We start from the raw sequence: 22170 nt of genomic DNA on the forward strand, positions 1-22170 counted from the left end.
CAACCATCTAGGATCAAACAAAAAACAGTGTGTCCCCGAATAGAGTCGCATTTGTTGTAAGGAAGGATTGAAGCAAAATTGGAACTTCTTGGGAGGGTGTGAAGACGGAAATTTTAAACAGATAGGAAAGGAGGAGGAGCATGTGTAGATGTATTTGCCTCAGGGAGCTTGGTGCTGCAGTGAGTTGCTAATAGTAGTAGTAGTAGTAGTAGAATGAAGGATTTACAAGTCAAAAATTGCAACTTTTGGAATTCAGACCATAACTCTGAAATGACAAATTTTGAGCCATATATAATGAACAAAAAAAAATTGATTGTAGGACATTACAAAATATGAGAAGATGAAGAGTAAACAGTAATTTTCCCAAACTTCACACAGATACAGTTCTTCCTGACGCAGTATAGCGGATACAGCAAGCTCACAAAACAGCTCATTTCAAATGTGTCCGGTAAGATAAAAAGAAGAAAAAAAGGTACTTGAGTGTTATCCCGACCACATTCAATAAGTGACGTTAGGTTAATCATAATGAAATATACTTAAATATGATGAAAATATAATACTTTAGTAACAAAATTATGGAAAGTACAACAGAGAATTATGGAAAGTAGGCCACCCAGAACGCATTATATTAAATACCTAACCTAACCAACTCTATGTATTAAATATTTAATTGAAATATGCCTTCATAGTACTGTATATCACTTAAGCTAAGCTGATTATCTAGGAGTGCACGCAGAAAAACCGGTTTTAAACATATCAAACAGATCAAACTTCTTGAGCGTGGTCGGGATAACATGTAAGTACCAAAAAAAACATGCATGGGAAAGAGTAGAAGCTAAACATATCATTTTGAATCTATATTTATTTTACAAAAGGCAAATTCTGAATAGTTAGCAATAGATAACAAGATAGCTTTTCAAATCCTTTATATAATTCACCTCTTTTTTCCTTATTTACAACCCTCTGATTTTAACCCTCTACCCCCCTCCAAACCAAAACGAATCCTACGTGCGTATGTGCATATCAGTGATTTAGAGATCCAAATTTTCACGGAAATAGTTTGCCAAGCGCAAATAAACAGATAAATCACTTTGGGGAAACGAAATTATTCATTAACTGTTGTTGCTTCGGTGATTCAAAATTTCAGCAAAGAGGTGAAAAGTGTTGAAGGGTGGGTCATCTCAGACATAGAGAAACTCCAATTTCCAGTTACTCTAGATTTTCCACTGAAGCTTCTAAGCAACACCTAAGCATACACCTAAGCAACATACCTTTGTAGTCTTTACGAATAACGTATGAAAAAACTGTTAATTGTTTGTGTTGGCTTTGCCAAAAACGCTTCCCTTTTTGACTGCCACCAAAAAACGAGCATTACTAAAATTTTCATTTATATGTCTGTTATAATTTATTATAATTAATTTTTATCATAATTTTCTACATCTAAATAATAAAACTTGTTGGTATTGAAACTCTTTTTTGGTTTCTATTAGGATTGTAGACTTGGTAAAAAATTACAGTGTTTGAAAATAGAAACAAAAGCCAATTAGCCTGAAGCCATATTCAGATTCAAATAGAATCCAAGGAGTTTAAAGAACTATTGGGTGAAAAAAAGCTAATATAGTTATTAGTTTTACTCCTGAGACCAAACAAAAGCATCAATTCTTTGTCCTTTCCAACAATGAAGCATTGTAGATCAAATTTTACCGTTAGAAAGTGAATAAACTAGGTATAATTTCTTTCTGAGCAAAAAATGACAAAATTAAACAACGGTTTAGTTGTCTAAACAACGGTTAAATTCAGTCCGGTTATCTATCTGCTGCGGGGCAAATTAATAATTTCAAGGGAGTTATTAATAATGCAAGGTTAGTATAAAGACTGAGTAACAAAAAGAAAAATTGATGAAATGCACCTTAAGCTATTTAATTTATTTACTCATATTGGTGGATTTCTGCGTCTTTCATATCCAATAGATACAGAGTGTTGCGCTTAACATTAAATGTATATTACAATGTATTGTCCTGTAGGAATTAAATACAGTTTTGATGAGCGAACGTGAAAAGTCATCAAATACCCATTTACACTACAAGAAAATTGACAACTAAACCTTTTATTTTAGATTAACAGTGTAAAGGCGCTAAAAGAAACAAGGGATGAAGTCTGCAAAATATAATAAGGTATATAATGTAGAAAATTTGCTCACGAGGAAGCTTTCCATGGTCCGAAAAAAAAAACTCCTGAACCTTCATAAAAACGAAAGTGGGCAATAGCTCACAACCCAGGGCAATATTCAGGACTAGTGGGGAGAATATTTTACGGATATCCTAAACCAGACGAGCACAAAGAGCTGTTTGTCTTAAATGACCTGCACCAATTTAATTTGAACATCGACACAAGCCCCTTTCTCAACCAGGAAGCTGACTCTCTGCTGAAGTCACTCAAAATTCAGAAAACGGCCGAATACGATAGCGTCCCTCCAGAGTTACCAAAATATGATTGAAGAGCTGTTGCTAGCCGAATATTTGAATTATTTAGAAGGATGTATGGAAGGATGAAACGTTTCCTTCCAATAGGAGTAAATGTATTATCGTAAACCTTTTATGACCCTTACCCTCACTCCTGCTCCCTTCTTCCAAACAAATTTATAGCTGAATAGCCAAGAGCCATTGGCTTCTCATGTCCTACAAAGCCATTTCAAGAAACCTCACATTTGGTGGCACGGGTCTTTAGACCTCAACTGCGTACGTATTTGAGGTGACGTATAAATGTTCCACTGTTTAAATTAATCAATCTAGTCCTTTGTCACCTATTAAATTAAAAAAAAAAGTTTTCAACTGCAATTAACAAGCTACACTAAAACTTAAAACGAACAGAAATTATTACTCATATGAAAGGGGTCACCCCCTCCCCAATACCTCACTCTTTACGCTAATTTTTTTTAGTACTTTTGAAATAGCTTCTTATTGTTCTAATTAAACAAACCTTGTGTTTCAGGAGTCATTTTAAAAGAATTGGGACAAAATTGAAACTTTAGCGTAAATGGCGAGGTGTTGAGGAGGGTGCAATCCCCTTCATAGACGTATTGATTTCTATTTCTTTTAAATTCTAATGTTGCTCCTTACTTTCAGATGAAAAAAATTATTTTTTTAAAATTAATTTCTGATCATTTTTTAAATAATGCCAGAAAATCTGGCCTCTCCTACATGGAGAAATCCCCCTCCCCAGGGAAATATCTTTTAGATAATTCAATCCCGGTGAAAATTGTACCCAGACAATTACCCCGCGTAAAATTGAGAAGAAAAGCGAAAGCAAGTGATATAAAAATAATTTTGTATAGGATTTCTGGCGAATTCCCCCAGTGTATAATTTCTCCTGACAAGTTTACCCCCTGAAAATTTTCCTCCCCGTGGAAATTCATCCTTGGAAAAAACTCACAGCAGAAAATTCGTTCCTCCTACCCGAAAATGTATGCGTACTTGCCAATAACAAATACTATACGTAAACAATGGGCAAATTCTATAACTTAAAGATCTTTCCCCTGGGGCATTGGGGGGGGGGTGTTAAAGTTATATCCAAAGGCATAGCTATTGAGCATTCCAACTATGATGGGAAAAATGGCCATCTCAATTTTGATCGGTAGATTTTGGGGAAAAGGGGCGAGGGAAGGGGCCTAGTTGCCCTCCAATCTTTATGGTCACTTAAAAAGGGCACAGAAATTTTAATTTCCATTGGAATGAGCCTTCTCCTTTCACTAGCCTATATTGTAGGACCACTGGGTCGATATGATTACCACTGAAAAAGAAAACAAAAAAAACGCATCCGTGATCTTTCTTTCTGGCAAAAATGACAAAATTCCACTTTTTTGCAGATAGGAGCTTAAAACCTCTTGGGTAGGGTTTTCTGATACGCTGAATCTGATGTTGTGATTTTCATTAATATTATATAACTTTTAGGGGGTATTCCTCTTTTTTTCGAAAATCAGGCAAATGTTTCTAAGGAACTTAGCCTTTGATGTTTAAGACTAAACTTAATGAAATTTGTATTTTTGAAATCAGTATAATATGCCGATTCTCTGTATATATCTATTGGTATCAAAATTTCGTTTTCTAGAGTTTCGGTTAGCCTACTACTGAGCCGGGTCTCTTCTAACTTACAAATAACTTACAAACGTCTCAAAGCGACAGATGTCAAAGGTCCTGCTTTAAGGAGTCCAAAGTCATTTATCTGTTATGTCTTTTTTCTTGTAATGTTAAAAGATCTTAATTAATTTCTTTTCGTACTTTGATAACAGTTTCATCCAAAAGCAATGCTATACGCTATCTCAGGCACGTACACAAATTGTTTTGCTTCGTGAGCTGTGGCTCATACCCAGATCTAAACAGGAACCGGGGAGGATACAAAATAAAACTTCGATGAATTTGGGCTCATTACTCAGAAGTGGTCTACACTGGTATACTGTGTTTAATGGTCTATTCTACGTTTAGTGACTCAAAGTTTCCCGTGCTAATTTTAAATTCAACTTCACTACTCGCATATATACCCCATTATTAAGCACTGGAAACAATAAGACGAAAAAACCCAGACTTTGAAGCTTTTCTGTGAGTACTCAAGCTGTTCTTTGAGAAGAGTGCTGCTTAAGCACCATACCATGGACTAAAAAACCAGCAGTCCTTAAGCACATTTTCAGTTCAATAACACATAATCAAGTACTATACAGTTCTAATACTTGATGGTTCACACCCAAGTGGAAATATAAGTGCATGTCGAAGCACTGGCTAAATACAACCGCGCACTAGCAAGCTAATAAGCTGAAAACCGCAGCAAATTTGAGGATCATGAAATATTAGTTTTTCCACAACTACCTTTTAATGAGATCATATTTGTACAACCAAATTTGAACAATGATTTTCGCAAAAAGATCCTTTTAGATAGAAATGACACTTGGCAATAAGCAAGATCTTTCACACAACAAAGGCTTATTCATTCAACCCGAAGTTCAAAATCCGAATTATTGAATTTGAAAAAATGACTTATTCATAGAGAATATCTCTTCTCTCAACGAACGACATTCCTTTCTGAAACCATTGACGTTAAAAGAATGAACGATTGTACATAATGCAATTTCTTCATCTGAAAAAGGCATATTCACTGTTTGTAGCAGATATAATTGACTTGCATGCCTCTGACCTTACCACAGTATTATCTCGTTGATTCTGATGCCTGGCAAGCATGATTCTGCACCAAGTCAGTCTGGTGCCTGACTAGTGTGGAGCCCCTTACTAGGTGTCCTCGTCCATTGGACCACTGATGGCAGATCAAATGAGAACCCTTGAACATGTATTTTGGCAAAAACTTTCTCAACAAACCTTTGAAGCCAACTCGAGACTTCGAGACCTACTTGCAATTTCTAAAAACATCCAATAATAACATTACATTACTAATTACCGATTTTTATATATGTATTGGAGCAAATTAATTCAGAATTAGATTCTTTTAAAATTTAGCGTTACAAAGGTGCTGCCAAATTTCGTGTTCAAGAGAAATCTGACTTGTCTACCCGTGAAAGAACCTAATGTCGCTGATGTTTTAACGTTCTCCAGAGCGCTTGCATCTCTGCCCGGAATTGAATAATTGTTGAGATAAGGAATGGTTCTACTGTATATATGTATCTACCTATTTACTGTGATTTGAGAATACAACAATGAATGAATTTATAAACTCGGCTTAGTACAGCACAATAATGATGTATCTCAATGAAAATGAAAAATGTGTTTCTATTGTTGGAGACAAATAAAAAAAATAAGACTCATCAACGTGACGAAAAAATCAACGTGGGAGGCCAGAAAAAAAGAAAGTAATAAAGTAGGCTAACTCAGGGTAAGCAAAAACACCCTGAGACGGGCAAGCAAAAACAATGAAAAAAAATTAGAAAATGCTTATACTTCATCATCGAAGGTCAGTAAATAATACGTGATAGATTTTTTTTCAAATTATACTTATTTTTTTCCAAATGACTATGTAAGCGGTTATGTCCATGAATGATATACTGATTGTCACAGAAAAGGCAGTATTTTCTGAATTTGTATACCAAAAATTATCAAAATCGTAAATAAGTTTTATTGTGTATAAGCTAGTCAAGAAATCTTATTCACAAGTGAACATACGTTTTTTGGGGGAAGTTCTGTGGTTCCAGTAAAGTGCTAGTTTTTTTGGATTTTACCTATAAAGGTACATATTATATGAGTCACTGTATTTGAGCTAGTTTTGTAGAAACATATTGCATTAACGGGGAAGCAATAACTTTTCTTTGTTGTAAGTTTCATTTTCACTATTTACAGTCATCAGGAAATCTTTTTTATATAAAAAAAAATCTTTTTTATAAAAGATCTTTATAAACTAAAAAAAGAAAAAATCTTTTTTTATAAAATATCTTTTTTTATAAAAGATAGCTCTCTATTCTTTATTCAATTTTGAAAACAATCCAATTTTCCAGTACCACAAAAAAAAGTGTTCCGTTCTATAATTTTATTTACGACGATGGGTTCAAGAGAGTCCATTCACAGAGATGAGAAAGGAAATTAGAAAGAACTCTTACCTCGACATAGAAAACAAATTACTCTCTAGCAACGATAAATCAGGCCAAAAAACTGAAATAAGAAAAAGAAAAATCGGCTACAAAACATGCAGGTTTGTCCTCCATCTGATCGCCATGTTGAGAAACAGAAATAGCCTACACAAAAAAAAAAAAACTGGAAAAAACAGGAATGTTTCTCCATGTATTTTTTCAAGTATTAGTGTTTAGAAAAATTATTGTTGAAAGTCTAAGTAGGGTTCATTTGATATGATATATACTGCCTTTTTTTAAGTGACAAATTCAATTAGAGAGCATCCAACCCTCCTTTGTGCATCCAAGGCACCATCATGGTGAAACTGGACATTGGGTCGAAGTTTCAAGATAACCATGTTGATCAGAACAGTGAATCACTCCAGAAAGACCACCGTCCGAGAACATTACTTGCAGATTCCCAGGGATACGAGTGCTGAATCAAGCAAATGGCCGATTTTAAACAAAGGCTTTAAAGATACATTTTTTCAGAAATGTGAACACGTTAAAACTTACTGAAATCACAATTCTGCAATGATTTTAGTGGTGGTCGGCGTTTACCCCCCCCCCCCCCTCCACCGACAAATTCACCCCCCGGCAAATACCCCCCCCCCTGGGAAATTAGGCTTTCCAAATTTGAGAATTTTATTTGAGCTTTGTTTTTTCTATTTTCCGTAAGGGGAAGGAATTTTGGTAAATGGGTATTATACACCGATCAGTCAAGTTTACGCTGTGTAAAACCCGTGAACAAATTGTTTTCTTTATCAGTTTCTTTCAGCTTAGCGTGAGACAAAAAAAAAAAGACAAGTGACAGAATAGATGGAAAATATTTAACTTGGACTATATATTTGCACATGAGGGGGGTGGGTATTTGAACAGTTTGAAGTCAGAAAACAATTCTTACTTCATAATATGCAGAACAATTGTACCTAACGTATTTTGCAAGCCGACCCGCTATACTTTATTCCCCCCACCCCTAATGTGCAAATATATAGCCCAAATTTGTTTATAAAGTAAAGAAGAAACTAATGAAAAAACCGGTTTTTTCCCGAGTTTTACTCATCGTAAACTTGAGCGGGTGGCGTATAATACACAAGTACCAGAATTTTTCATGGAGAGAGCCGGATTTTCCGGTATTATTTGAAAACGATCAGAAATTAAATTTAAATAAACAAGTTTTTCCAACTGAAAGTAAGGAGAAACATCAAAACAGAAAATGAACAGAAACTATAAAGTAAATGAAAGGAGTTTCCCCTTCCACAAGACCTTGATCTTTACTTTAGCGTAAAGAGCGTGGTTTTGTGGAGGAGGCAACCCTTTCATATACGTAGCGATTTCTGTTCGTTCATAAGGTGTGATGTTGCTCCTTACTTTCAGTTGAAAAAACTTCAAATAATATCGGGAAATCTAGCTCTCTCTCTCAATGAGACATTCTGGTACTTGTGCATTATGTAACTCACTCGAGTTTACAATGTGTAAAACTCGAGAACAAACCAGTTTCTTCTTTACTTTAGAAACAGATTTGAGCCATATATTTCCACATTAGGGAGGAGGATGGGTCAAGTATAGCGGGTCTGCATGCAAAAGGTACAATTATTCTGCATATTATTAAGTAAAAATTGTGTTCTGACTTCAAACTGTTCAAAAACTCTACCCCCCCCCCCCTTATGTGCAAACATATAGCCCAAATTTTATATTTCGAATCTATTCTGTCACTTGCCTCGGTCTTGATTCGCGCTAAGCTGAAAGAAATTAACGAAGAAACCGGTTTGTTATCGAGTTACACACAACGTAAACTTGAGTGAATGGTGTATAATACATAAGTACGAAAGCTCCTTGTCCCTAAAAAAAACTCCAGCAATATCTTCAAATTTGGAAAGCCTTAATTTCCATGAAGGGGGGATTTTCCACAGGGGCTATTTTCCAGGGGGAGGAGGGGTATTTCCTCCGGTGGGGGGAATTATTTTCCACAGGAGGTATTTTCCACAGGGGGGAGTATGTTCCGGTGGTCAAGCACCGGGGGGTAAAGGTCTAACCATTTAGTATACATGATGTGAGGGAGCAAGTACATGTATATGGTTACATATTTGTATGCAGGGGGAGGGGTTAAAACCCCCTAAACTTGTTGCTACACTTTTTCGAGTTCCTGAAATACTTTTTCAAGATATTCGGAACAGTCCAACTAGTACAAGTGGGTTCTATAACAGCTATAAAAAATTTTCTTTATTAGGACATCAAAAACAGTCGAAGCACCCGAATTTGTGCTATTGTGTTTTTCGGATCCTGTGTAGAAGCTCTCCTCTCTGTTATAAGCTTTGCAATTACGCGCATAAGAATAAAATGATGGTTTCCAGAAACTGTCACACAGGACTAAACAATGTAATTAAAGCCTTCTTCCTGTTATATGCTAGAAATAAAGCCATTTGATCGCTTCTGCTTAAATGCCTTAACATGTCTTCTTTGTTCTCAACAACAAGTCGATAATTTCAGCCAAAAGTCGTTTTGTGTTTCAACCGTTTATGTTATTTAAAACATGTCTTAAAGCTTAGAACCTTTTTAATTAACAGCTCAAAAGGGAGCTATAAAGCCCTCAAGAAAGATTTGCTTACCATTTCTGGTAAGCAAAATGGTTCCTACCATTTCCAGGTCTGCTTTAGCTCTTCTTATTGGTTGAATTAAAAAATAGCCCGATTTAAGCTTTCTCTTCCTTCCAAGTAGATTCCAAATTTAAATTTTAAGTTTATGAAGTACATTAAGAATAAAAAATAAAATTTAGGATGTAAGCTTCTGAACTTAGCGGACTAAAATTAGGAGTTTAGTTGTAGGTGTAATTTTGCGCGGCACTAAAACATTACACAACCAGTTCAGATGATAAGGATTACAGCTTTCCAGTAACAGATGAGGGTACCTGTTAGTTATCCCAACCACACTTGAGAAGTGAAATTAGGTTAATGTAGGGTAATGTAGACTTTGCTGTCCCCTGCCGCATCATCAATGCTGTAAATATTACAATTTTCGCCCTAAAAAATTACAATTTGAACTTGTTTTGCCCCTGGACATGCCGGCCGGGGCACTTGCCCCCTATGATCCTCCTAGATCCGCCCCTGGTGCAATGGAAACGAATTGATGAATTGAAGAAATTCGAGATCTAGGCTTCTGAACCTATCTGACCAAAATTGAGCCCTTTAGTTTAGATGCAATTTTGCATGTCAACTAAAACATGGTATGATCAGTTCACACAGTAGTCCTTAGTATTATAATATTTCAATAACAGATGAGAGTGACAAATAAAAAAAAGCTTCGTATGTTGTTGTGAAAGCATAGGCCCTTATTGAGAAGGTTTGTAGTTTTCACAACCCTTTTGAAACTCCTGATATATCTTGGCTCATTCCTGAATGCCTGAACTGAGTTACCAGAAGCATTAAGAAATATTTATACATTCCTGTATTAATGTAGTAATACATTCCTGTATTAGAAGTACATTCCTGAACTGAGCTACCAGAAGCATTAAGAAATATTTATATTCATCTACGTTAGAGTAGATACGAGTGATACTTCAAACATCTATAAAAATTGGTTCAACCTAATTAAATAAAATTCCTTTATTGATAAACTTTGTCTCTTTCCTCTTTCAGCATCAAAGTAGTTGTCATTATTTGAGCAGATAAAACACTGATTTAAAATTAGGTAATAATAACGATCTCAATCCTACACAACAATGCATGCACTGGTACTGGAGAATTTATTTAGGAAGGGGGCCCAAAAGAAAGTACATTATTGGGCCTAAATTTTCAAACTTCCCCGGTAGGGCACTTTAAATTAATCCTAGAAAATCTCCCCATTTGTTCCCTGTTTTTTAAACAATTGTCAGTTACGCCAACTTTAAAAACAAATTAAAATATAGACGTTAGACTTCACCTATACTTTATTTTTATTAGACAGCAACCAAACCAGACACTAGTCAAATCACCGTATACTCCAAAAAAAAACCATCTGTCCATAATTATTCCGTCTGTACAAATATAAAATTTTTACTTTAATCTACTATTGAAATAATTTACTACTTGTTGTTAAAGTCAGATAAATCTAATTGGAGTGATATTGAAATGTCATATTAAATCTTCGAAGCAGATCTAACTTGAGAACGATAAAAGAAAGAAGTCTACCCAAATCATTAGGACATTTAATATCGCTGATAGCGGTTATAACATTGAAATAACGAGAAGCAACTATCCATACATAGTTGCATATACACTTAGTTTGAAAATGGTCTTAGAATTTTTTTTGTTGGGGGAGGGGCATAACTTCAAGAATCAAAAAGTAAGGATCCGCAGCAAAAATTTAAGAAACTATATGGAAATTTCAGAAGCTTGAACATTTCCAGAAAGGCATAGGTCTGGACCCCCTCCCCCTCCCTCTTCCACCACCAGGTGAAAGTTGTTTGATAATGGCCTATTTTGCTTCAGTAAAATTTGAAAGTGTGGTAAGTAAAATGTGCTGATATTCATCCTTCAAGTATTAATATAAATTCAGGGGGAAAGGGAGAATCGATTAGTATATTGCCTACAGTTTAACAACACCAGTCAACGGCTTTCACAGTGAACGTGACACATCAGTGAAAGCGGCTCTCAAGAGAATCAAACCTGACTTTGCAAAAACACAATAACAAAAACACCATACAAACCTTGTTCTAGATTGTTCCTCTTGCTCCTGGTATTGTGATACAGGAGATGCAATATTCGGTTCATATATTTTTGATGGCTGACCGCGGCCCCCATCGCTAGTAATTGAATCATTTAATGGCTTCTCATCTTGATATAGCCTATAAAATAAATAATTAAACTTAAAAGAAAGGAAAAACACCAGCCACAATAAAAGATTGCGTTTAATACACCAAACTAAATTGCAAATTCAAGCAGCTTTGACAACCATTATTTCTTCTTACATTTTTCGTGGAAACATTGAAAACACAGGAATGACCCTGGGTGTCCATGGGGAACTGCTGCACGATACATTTGCCAAAAGAAAAATATTAGAAGCCATGCCAATCAAAATCTAAAAACTAGAAATTAGCTTGGTCATCAATGTCACTGATTCTGGAAGTTTTTTTTTGCATTTTAGGGGGGAAGGAAGCCAATTTTTTCATGTAAGCCTCTTAAACACTATAATCTATATTAGCATTATTTATAGAGAATCCTCGAGAGAATCCTCAAATTCAAAACCAGTTTCAAAGTACTTATATTCTACAGATAGAATAGCTCTTTAATTACGATGGAACCTATTTACTATTATTTTCGGATTTGAAACCCAATCTAGCTGATCCATAAACAGGAAAAAAACATTTAGGGTCAGTACTTGTTTTGTTGTGTTATTTATATTAATAAACCCATCTCTCTCTCAAAAAAAAAAAAAGTACATAAAATTATACACCACAATCAATTCCAATTCAGGAAGAAAGATTATTCTGGTTTAAAGCTTTTAGTCTTGCGTTGCTACATTAAATCAAAATATTAATGTAAACCCTACTTAGATACAACAAAGGTGAATCTATTCCCAACAGTCCTACCCCACCCCAAAAAAGGTTCTGCTGAACCGACTGGAAAATATTTATCAAAGAACAAAGGATTGACAGTTCCGATTTAAAAACTATTCTGTTTCAGAGCAACAGACATTTTTTTTCATCCTAAAAACTTCATTATAAAGACAACAAAAATTAAAGAAGCACAAAATAAAACGAAAAAAAACGGAAATGTAAAAGCACAATGACACGCGTACGAGGATCAAAGACCCAAGTAAATGGGGGAAAACGATAAATAGTCAGAATAGCCAGCTTTTACCAAGCAAATGAGGAATGTATTTACTACAAAAATGGAAAAACAAACAAAATTGCACTTTGGGTTTCATGTGGCACTTTATGATTGCTGTATTCAGTCAAGCTTATAAAGAGCAATTAAAAATTAATATTAGTTTATAAATGAGCTCATCATTAGCTCTCTATGATGTCTATGCGTCTGGACAAGCCTTTTAGCACACCATGTTGCACTTTGTGAACTGCCTATATGTATATATATATATATATATATATATATATATATATATATATATATATATATATATATATATATATATATATATATATATATATATATATACATATATATATATATATTACATATATATATATATATATATATATATATATATATATATATATATATATATATATATATATATATATATATATATATATATATATATATATATATATGATATAAGAATTATCTTTTGTGAGTCCTTAAACAGCTCTCTGTGATGCTCCAGTGCCTCAATAGCAACGATGAAAAATACGAGGATATATCACTGCTTCCCATGCAAAAAAGTGAGTTTTTCTTGTTGTTCAATGAGGGAGATTTTAATTTCCCTGTATATGGTTTCAACAATAGCAATTTAAATGGTGTAGTTTTTGATTTGCTAAGACACCATTTTCAAATCACATGCAACTGAATGACACGAAGTATGGGGTTAGTGGAATGGTGCGTAAGTCAAATGCGGGATTTAGTCTACTGTGATGGACGCGGGAGTTGAAGAAAGCAGAGGGGGATATGCACTTCAATTTTAAAGGTAAATATGGAAAAAAAGCCAATCTTATTAAACTCACCATCACCCACCCGAAAGCTTGTTTACAGTACACTGTCGTTTGCAGCGATTCTCTGCATTAAAAGGTGAGTCCACTACTTAATTTATATATGTTTGATGCATATGCATTGTTTATTTACATACTGTGGAATATTTTTGAAATTAACTAAGGAGCATCTTTGCTAAATATTAACTTTTCTTTGTTATTGCTTGATAACAATCAAATGTACTATTGAACGATGAAATGTCCTATTGAAGACTTAGGGAAGGAACAGACTATCTTTACTTTTTGGCCGCTTGGTACACCCCCTCCCCTATCAGCAAAAAGAGCGCATGAACAAAAGGTTCCCAAGATTGGGACAGCAGGTCTGCTACACATTCTGGAGATTATTAATTCAGAATAAGTGCCCCCATAGGTTCAGCGATGTAAGATGGCCAAACTTTTTAACACTTCCATAAAAACAGCTTTGTCCAGCTCTCAACTTTGATGTGTTTTATATCGTTACTAAAATATAATTTGTATCAATTTTATTTCATTATACCAGGCAAATAAAACCAAGAAAGAGCAGAGCTCCTTACTTTCTTTCTTCAGCTAGGAACCAACAGAAAAAAAAACAATGGAAAGGAGCTACAAGAAAAAGGTATTGAAATGGGATTCGAGTCCCATCTACGTCTTCTTATAGTTACACAATAACAGAAAGTGAAGATGATCTTAACAGTGAAAGCAACTCAGCATTGACCCAATTAATTAATTAACATGATCCAATTAATGGTCCAGCCTCAGCTTTGGCTCATGTTTGTGAGGGTCCCTTTCATCAAAGAGACTGGATTTTCCGTCAGACGAACGGAAGGAAATTTGGAACAGAATAATCAGAGTTTACAGACATATTTGAATCACATTTAGGCTTGTTTTTTCACAAGTTTTCCAACACCGTTTCCCCAGAGGTGGTTTTAGAGGAAGGGGGACGCGCCGGGGGCGTAAATTTCAAATAAATATTCCAACATCTGTAATCATTTCGTAATTTTTTGAATTTCATTTTTATCAAAATAAAGCAGAGGGCAGAGTTCGCAGTAAGTTACCTAGTTACTATAATACTTACAAAATAATACTAATAATACTTAGTGTAAGTATAAGCAAACTGAAGAGGGCAGAACCATCACTGCTCTCCCCTTAAGGATAGCCCAAGCCCTTTGACTCTCCTAATGTGGACCCCCTGTTGCCCCTCTCCCAACAATAATGCTGTATATATATATATATATATATATATATATATATATATATATATATATATATATATATATATATATATATATATATATATATATATAATACAAAGATTTTGATGTTCCCATTGAAAATTCTAAACGTGATAGTAAATTATCACTGAAATTACATAAAGGCAAGCTTAGCAAAACAAAAATTTGGTAAGGGTGAGATGACTTAAAATATATTTTAGAAAAAATTTGGAAAAAGAAATAGATCTTTTTTAGCAAAAACATCTGTTCTTTACTCATACGCAGGGCTTCCACGACCTTAACAAAGTTGCCTGCCAAGGTAACAAAACTGTTTTCTGGATGTGACTTACTCAACTTCATGTACTGAGAAATAAGCTGAACTTTATCTAGCTTTATCAAAAAAAAAGGCCATCTAATATGCCATGAAATCGAAAAAAGGAAATACTCAAACTCGTAAGACAAGCATTATGGTACAAACTTTGAGAAAATTTTTATAGACGTTGTTAGTGACACAGTAGGCTATTTACCAAGTTTTTGGCTGGCTAGGCTTGTCTTTGACCTATTTCATGCTAATTACTTCAAGTTTTAATGTCAAACCTACTGATCAGAGAAACTTCCAAAAAAACTGTTGAGACAAGATATACTTCTTTTTATACATTTTGAAGCATGACGTTATTAAATCTGTATTTCTACTACAGAAAATATTGTCAGATTACTTTTTGTCAATAAATGCAATAAATATATGTGTGTAAAAAAGTGATATAAAATTCTTCAACTACGGAAAATATTGTCAGGTTACTTTTAGTCAATAAATGCAATGAATATTTACATTACAACAAGGTAGGATTGGATTAGGACAAGGAGGGGGGATGGAGGAAGTAAAAAATTATCCAGTTAAAGCCTGGGGCAAGTAAAAATAAACTGGCCAAATGTAATTTTTAAATTCAGATTTATTCAGAGAAAGTTCTTTTCTTTTCTATTTGAAAAAGGGAATATTCGAAAGTTTTCTTGGGCAGCGGGTATCTGAAACATGCAAAAAGGGCACTGAGCCCAAATCTTCACAGCAATGCTGTAAATATAAATAATAAAGGACTATATTGGAATATAATAAAGGATAATAAAGGACTATAAATAATCAGGGACTATACTGTATTCATTTAATTTAGTTAGTAATAGGTAGATAGGTTGGCCCAATGCCAAATTGAACAGTATTATTCAGATAAACCAAATTATTTAATTAATTTTTTCTAACTTAAATTCTAGACGAAAGCACTATTTTTATGAAAAATTTCAAAATGTTACTCTAATGTAGATTATAAAAATATCAAATATGCCGTCTTATTTTACCATGATAATATAGCCTAGAGTTAACCAAACTCTTAATTATGACTAAGAGCAACAATAAGCAATAAACTTTTAATTACTTCATTTTAATTATCTATGCCTTCCTGTTTTCAACTGTTTGCAAGATTTGCAATAAAGTTTGCAAAAAACCCTTTTTAAGAATATTTCTGATAATATGATACCCAATTCTGCATGTAATTGTCTTGTAACTGTGCTGTAACAATTCTGCTTGTTTGAAGAAATTTGAAGATTGTTTTTGCAAGTGTGTCTTCAATCTTGTCCATCCACTACTTGTCTACAAGGGCATTAATCCATAAAAATGCAACGAATGGGGGGGGGTGTACTTTTAAAATATTGAGGATGGAAATTCTTGTGTTTTTTTAGTGAAAATACCAAAATCAGAGATTTCCCAACAAAACTTTTTAAATCTTGATGATGAAGGCAAAACTCCTATTACCTTCCATTTAATTTAGATCTTCTGTTTGTCCACTCATACAATTTAATATATTCTGTGAAAAGGAACTTAACTTTTGTAACAGAAATTTTCTAATAGTAAAGTGGTATTTTTAAAGTGGTATAGCCACTACACTCAAGTTCTGTTGAGAAGTGAACTTTGTTGATTGCTGATGAAATAAAACAAAATATGATGAAAATATAATACTACATTAACAAAATTATGAAAACTAAAACAAAAAATTATGGAAGGGGGGCCACGCAGACTGTATTATATTAAATACATAACCTAAACTAACCTAACCAAAATACCAACTAAATATTCAATTAAAATATGGCTACAATGTAGTTTCCCATTGAGTTGAAGCTAATATTGACTGTTATAAAGACTATGAAGACTGGTTATTGTCTCATGTTTGCAGTACAAGATCTTGAGTGTGGTGGCTATAAGACAAAAATGCCAAAAGTTGCTGCTAGTTTAACTGTATCCCAGACCTCCCTCTATTGCCTTGATATAATCCTAGGCCTGTATATATTAACACACTAGTTATGCTATTGTTGTTTTTTGCATTAAAAAAATAAATGTTAATGAAAAATTAGTAGGCTATAAAAAAAAATAAATCCAAATCAACAACTCAAATTTGGCTTACAATCTGGGTCTAATCTTTAGAACTGTTTTCCCAAAACCAGAAATTCTAGGAAAAACACTTAACTTAAAAAAAGAGTTCAAAATCAGGACAAACACAGCACACCTAACAGAATTTCAAATTCATTATAAGCAGAAAAATCTTCACAGAATCTTTCAAAGCATTACAAATAGAGATTGTTTGGATGTAGGAGCTTAACCTCAAACATCTGCCTGGGTTGCAAATCTACTTCTGAAAGTTGTATTCACACAGATTCATTATTTTTCCAATAAAATAGCTTCAAACTTTTCTTAACACTTCAGTTTTCTAAACTTCGCAACTTTCTATGAAAATGAAAAACATTTTGGTATTGGACTACAGTAAGACCCACTCAAAAGGAAACACTGAACTGAAATTTTGAAAACAATTTTAAAATCCTAAAATACTTTCTTACATCACTCCTAAAAACGCATCACTTTCCTCCCCCTCCCAATGGGCAAAATATAGCCCAAAAATATATAACTAAAGGATTTTTCCATTTCTTGATTTCATTGAGTTTTTTTGCTGTTAAATCTGTTTTGAACAAAAGGGTGACATACAATCCAGGATTTACACATAAGCCCACCACACCTGGGCCTAGGGGTACATAATACAAAGGGCCAAAAACAATGAGTGTTCTTTTTTCTTATCAAAAACTGGACTGATGTGATTTATTGTCAAAGTGCCATGTATAATTTGCTGCTCTACCGTCTATTCATAGAAAAGTGATTTTCAACAACACAGAAATTCCATAGCTGCCATTAACCTGTCAGATGTATCCCAAGAATGGCAGCTGAGAGCTTAGTATCACCTCTTGTATTACCTTTGGCTCACCACACATCAATTGCCTTCTTTTCAGGGCATCCACTAATACAAAATTTTTGGAGATTTTGTTATAAAATCTCCAAAATTATTTAACTTGTTGCTAACACAAGGAAAGCTTCCAAGGGATTGGAAGAAGGCAATAGTCATCCCAATTCATAAGAAGGGTAGCAAAACTTCAGCAGCAAACTATAGACCTATCAGCCTTACCTGTGTGGCATGCAAGGTCATGGAGAGAATTGTCAACAAATGCATCATTAACCATCTTGAGGCTAATTCACTCATCAGCAGCAGCCAGCATGGTTTTTGTTCTACAAAATCAGTGGATACAAAGCTTCTTGAGTCTTATAGTCTTGTAACTGACCTACTAGAAAAAGGAGTACCAGTGGATATAATCCTGCTGGATCTAGCCAAACCTTTTGACTAAGTTTGTCACTGCTACCTCATTCACAGGCTATGCACCCTGTCTCTTAGCCCAAAAGTGGATTGAGTGGATCACTTTTGATCCCAAAAGTGGATCAGTTGGATTGAGGATTTTCTGAGGGACAGAACACAGCAAGTGAAAGTGACCACTGGACCAAACAGTCACGCACTCTCTGATAAAGTCAAAGTCACCAGCAGGGTCCCCCAGGGCAGTGTCCTGGGCCCTACGCTGTTCAATATATATGTAAATGAGCTGGCCCTTATCACCAGTAACAAAACCACTCTCTATGCAGATGATTCGAAACTCATAGGTCCTGCCAATACCCCTTCTGCCCATCAATCCCTACAAACTGATCTCAACCATATGTGCTCCTGGGTCAAAAGATGGTTGCTGGAATTCAATGCTGAAAAATGCAAGGTCATACACTTTGGACACAATAACCCCCAGCAACAATACCTAATGACCCAAACCCCTGGGATTCACCACATACTGGAGCATGTTCAGGAGGAGAGAGACCTTGGAGTTATTGTAGACTCCCAGTTGAAATTCAGCTCCCACTCACAGAAGATCTCAGAGAATGCTAGCAGAGCCCTATGCATCATTAAACACAACATTACCAGCAGAAGTAGACATGTAATCACCAAGCTCTAAAAAGGACTGGTAAGACTGTGTTTGGAGGTGGAGACCATCCTGGCCATCCCTCAATTCAAAAAGGACAAGGTAGTGCTTGAGCAAATTCAACAAAGGACCACTAAGCTGATTGCCAGTATGGAAAACAAGCCCTACTGTGAATGGCTGAGGGAACTCAACCTCCCCTCTCTTTAGTCTACAGGTAGAAATGTGGGGATATGATCCAGGCACACAAACTCCTCTCTACCAATCAAGAAAATAAGCTCCTGAAGATTGACCCCTCCACATAACACAAGGACACCCAAAACAAATCTGCAAACTTCATGCAAGGACTGGAGCAAGATGCAGCTTCTTCTTGAACTGGATTGTGAACCTCTGGAACAGCCTCAAGGAGAACACTGTTTCTGCTGAATCAACAGATGTATTCAAATGCCATCTGGATGCTGAGTGAAGTGACAAACCATGGCGATTTGACTGGAATGCACCAGAATTTAATCAACCATGTATGCCACTGTCATTATAAGGAGTGATTCAACAGGATCAAAGTCCTTATTTCACTCCAAGCTGTGAATTAAGGTAATAAACCTCTGTCTCCTTGAAAAAGAATTGCTTGGGCCTAGGGGTACCAAAGATTCAAATCTGGTCCTGGTGGCACAATGAAGAAACAGAATAATGCATGGGTGATGTATAATTTAGGCTATAAATTTCCACATCAGAGAAGAGGGTTAAAAAAGGGAAGTACTTTTAGGTATTATGTAAATATTTTAGGATTTCTAAAGTTGTTTTCAGAGTTTTATAGTGCTTCCTTTTGAATGTGCCTAACTATAGACTAGTACCAGCATTTTGTCTAGTACTACTATATAGGCCTACTCTTTTCTAGACAATGACAAACTGTAGTATTAGTTTTATGAGAATTTCTTTTACAATTAAATATGGCACTGAAATGAATAGCTAAGGATATAGACCTATTTATTACCTTTTTTCTGGTAATAATGTAGTAGGATCTTTTCTCTGTGATGTTTGCTTGGGCTCTTGAAGCATTCTCAATGGGGTCCAATGGGATCCTGGTATGTTGGTCACAACATCTCTTTTAGTGGACAATAAATATAACTCAGAACTTGTCTTGTTGCTGGGGGATTGGCTTGTGTAAGTATGTTTTTTTGGTAATGGACTTGAGGGTTTATTCTGGAGTTTGCTAGGCAAAGAATACTCTGGAGTTGGTGGTCTATTATCTTGTGGATTTTGTATATCAGGTCCCTGAATTGAAAGTACAGGACTTACTTTTGATTGGATTTCATGGCAAGACACTAGAAATAGATCATCAGGTGACTTTAGCTTGTCATAATTAGGGTCTGAGCTAAGTGGAGACACTTCTTTGCCCTTTTCACTGGCATACAGCTTTGTTGGAGAGACAGCAGGAGTTAAAGGCAATGGAAGGCTTGGTTTTTCTAATTTCTGGAGAGAAATAGACTTTTTAGCACCTCCATCATTAAGTTCTGATTTTTCAAAACCTGTTGATTTCCTTTCAGGTGATGGCAATTCTTTAGATGAGGCAAAGGAGTTGCTTCTATCCCTTGTTCCTTGAGATGGACTTGGTTTGTTGCTTATATCCTTCAAATCAATAGTTTTAGCAGTTTTGATACTACTGGAAGAACTAATATTATTTAAGCTTTTGGGAACTGGTATTTGAGAAAGGCTGCTGTTTGTTGAAGAGATTCCACTAAGTTTCTTTCCATTTCCACCAATTAACACTTCTTTAGGGGATTCTAGCTTTTCTACTGGTTTATTAGTGCCTTTAGGACAGCTTTTACTATCCTGCTTCTTTTGTATTGGACTTCCTGACATGGAAGATCCAGTTATAGTCTCTGAAACACTTATATCTATGTCAATATCTTTGCCAACATCAACATAGAAAGTATCATTTTTGGATTTAGTACGTTTATCCAGCTCAACACCAACATCCACAAGTTCTTTTTCATCAGACATTTTGGTTATTCAAAATGCTACTTCCGACACCATCTTAGTCACACTGCAGGATCAAAACTAGATCTAGACACAAATTACTTTAAAATGTTAGTGCTATTTAAATTTTATGGCGAATGGCAGCCTTAAAGTCATCTACTAATGGCAAATAAAGATAGCGCTAGAGTACTAACCAGCAGCGACAAAAGAGAAAACTTGGAAGGTTTCACATGGAATTTGTATTATGCGAATAAGGGGGTTGACCACTCCCTCGAAAAGGATACTGAATCTAAAATATCTACCTTGATGACTTAATTTCTATAATGAAAAGATATTCACCTAGATACGTAAAACTTAAAATTGTGGTTCAATCCCGCTTTCTCGGGTCATAATGAGAGAAAGGTTGAGATGGTTAAGGCGCGTTTTGCAGATGTAGGATGGCAGATTACCAAAGATTGCTCTTTTTGACCAGCCTTCTAGGTATAAGCGGAAAGCAGGTTTTCTACGGATGGGTTGGGACAACGTTGTAAAGAAATGTTTAAGGGAAATAGAAAGTTCCTGGGAGGGTGTAAAGAGGGAGGTTTTGAATAAATTAGGATGGAGGAGGAGCGTACGCAGCTGTGTTGGCCTCAGGCGGCTTGGTGCTGCGGTTACTTGTTAGTATTTATATTAGTATTAGCAAATAGTTTTGCTGTAACTGTCAGCAGCAAGATGAAGAAATAACAAGAGGACTAAATAGTTGCAACCAAAGAGCATGGTTGCGACTGTGAATGGATAATCACACGGAAAAGATATACATTATATAAAGCAGCACCAGTAGTGGTAGGCTCGGGACTTATTTTCTATTGGTGTTAAATTTCAACAAATAAATCCCAAGAACTTTCTTCTCTTATTTTTTTACCGCAAGGCCTACCAATGTGACTACTAAGACCATTAATGCCAAACTTAGTTTCGCTCTTAATATGATGTTTTCCAGCAGAAATGGTAACGACAACCTTACTTTTACTTCATTAAAATTACTTCATTAAACTCTATTACTTTAATATTTTACTTCATGAAAGTCCATGTTTATTTGGAATCTGCTTGAAATTTTCTTGCAAATATTTAATGTTAATTATGTATACTTTTGAAATCGCGGAACAGGGATGCGATTTTTGTCCCGAATATTGCCTATAGGCCTTTGCATAAACGGTTAGTTCAAGGGAAAGTATTCCTGTCATTTTATATAGAATAAGTTATGTTCTTTATAGGTTTTGACGTCGCTTTTATAACGGTTTGTGAAAAGTGTTTTTCATTAATTTGTAAGAGACTCATTTTCGCAGTCTTCTTTTATAACTCAGCAAAGAGACAGGTCGTTATCCACATTTCTTAGAGCAAACTTTGAGATTCACAATTAA

At 35.0% G+C, this 22170-nt stretch overlaps 1 protein-coding gene across 1 annotated transcript in view; it reads right to left on the reverse strand.

Moving 5' to 3' along the window:
• LOC136027058 (proton channel OtopLc-like) overlaps nucleotides 1–20921 on the reverse strand; it is a 428472-nt gene extending 407551 nt beyond the window's left edge. The window contains exons 1-2 of the mRNA XM_065703987.1: nucleotides 19788–20921; nucleotides 11286–11423 (exon numbers count right to left, since the gene is read on the reverse strand). Coding sequence (XP_065560059.1) covers nucleotides 11286–11423; nucleotides 19788–20797 — 1148 coding nt within the window. The 5' untranslated portion in view covers nucleotides 20798–20921. The remainder of the gene's footprint in view (nucleotides 1–11285; nucleotides 11424–19787) is intronic.
• Nucleotides 20922–22170: the final 1249 nt, after the last annotated feature.

Source organism: Artemia franciscana, chromosome 5 (genome assembly GCF_032884065.1).
Source record: "Artemia franciscana chromosome 5, ASM3288406v1, whole genome shotgun sequence".
Taxonomy (NCBI): domain Eukaryota; kingdom Metazoa; phylum Arthropoda; class Branchiopoda; order Anostraca; family Artemiidae; genus Artemia; species Artemia franciscana.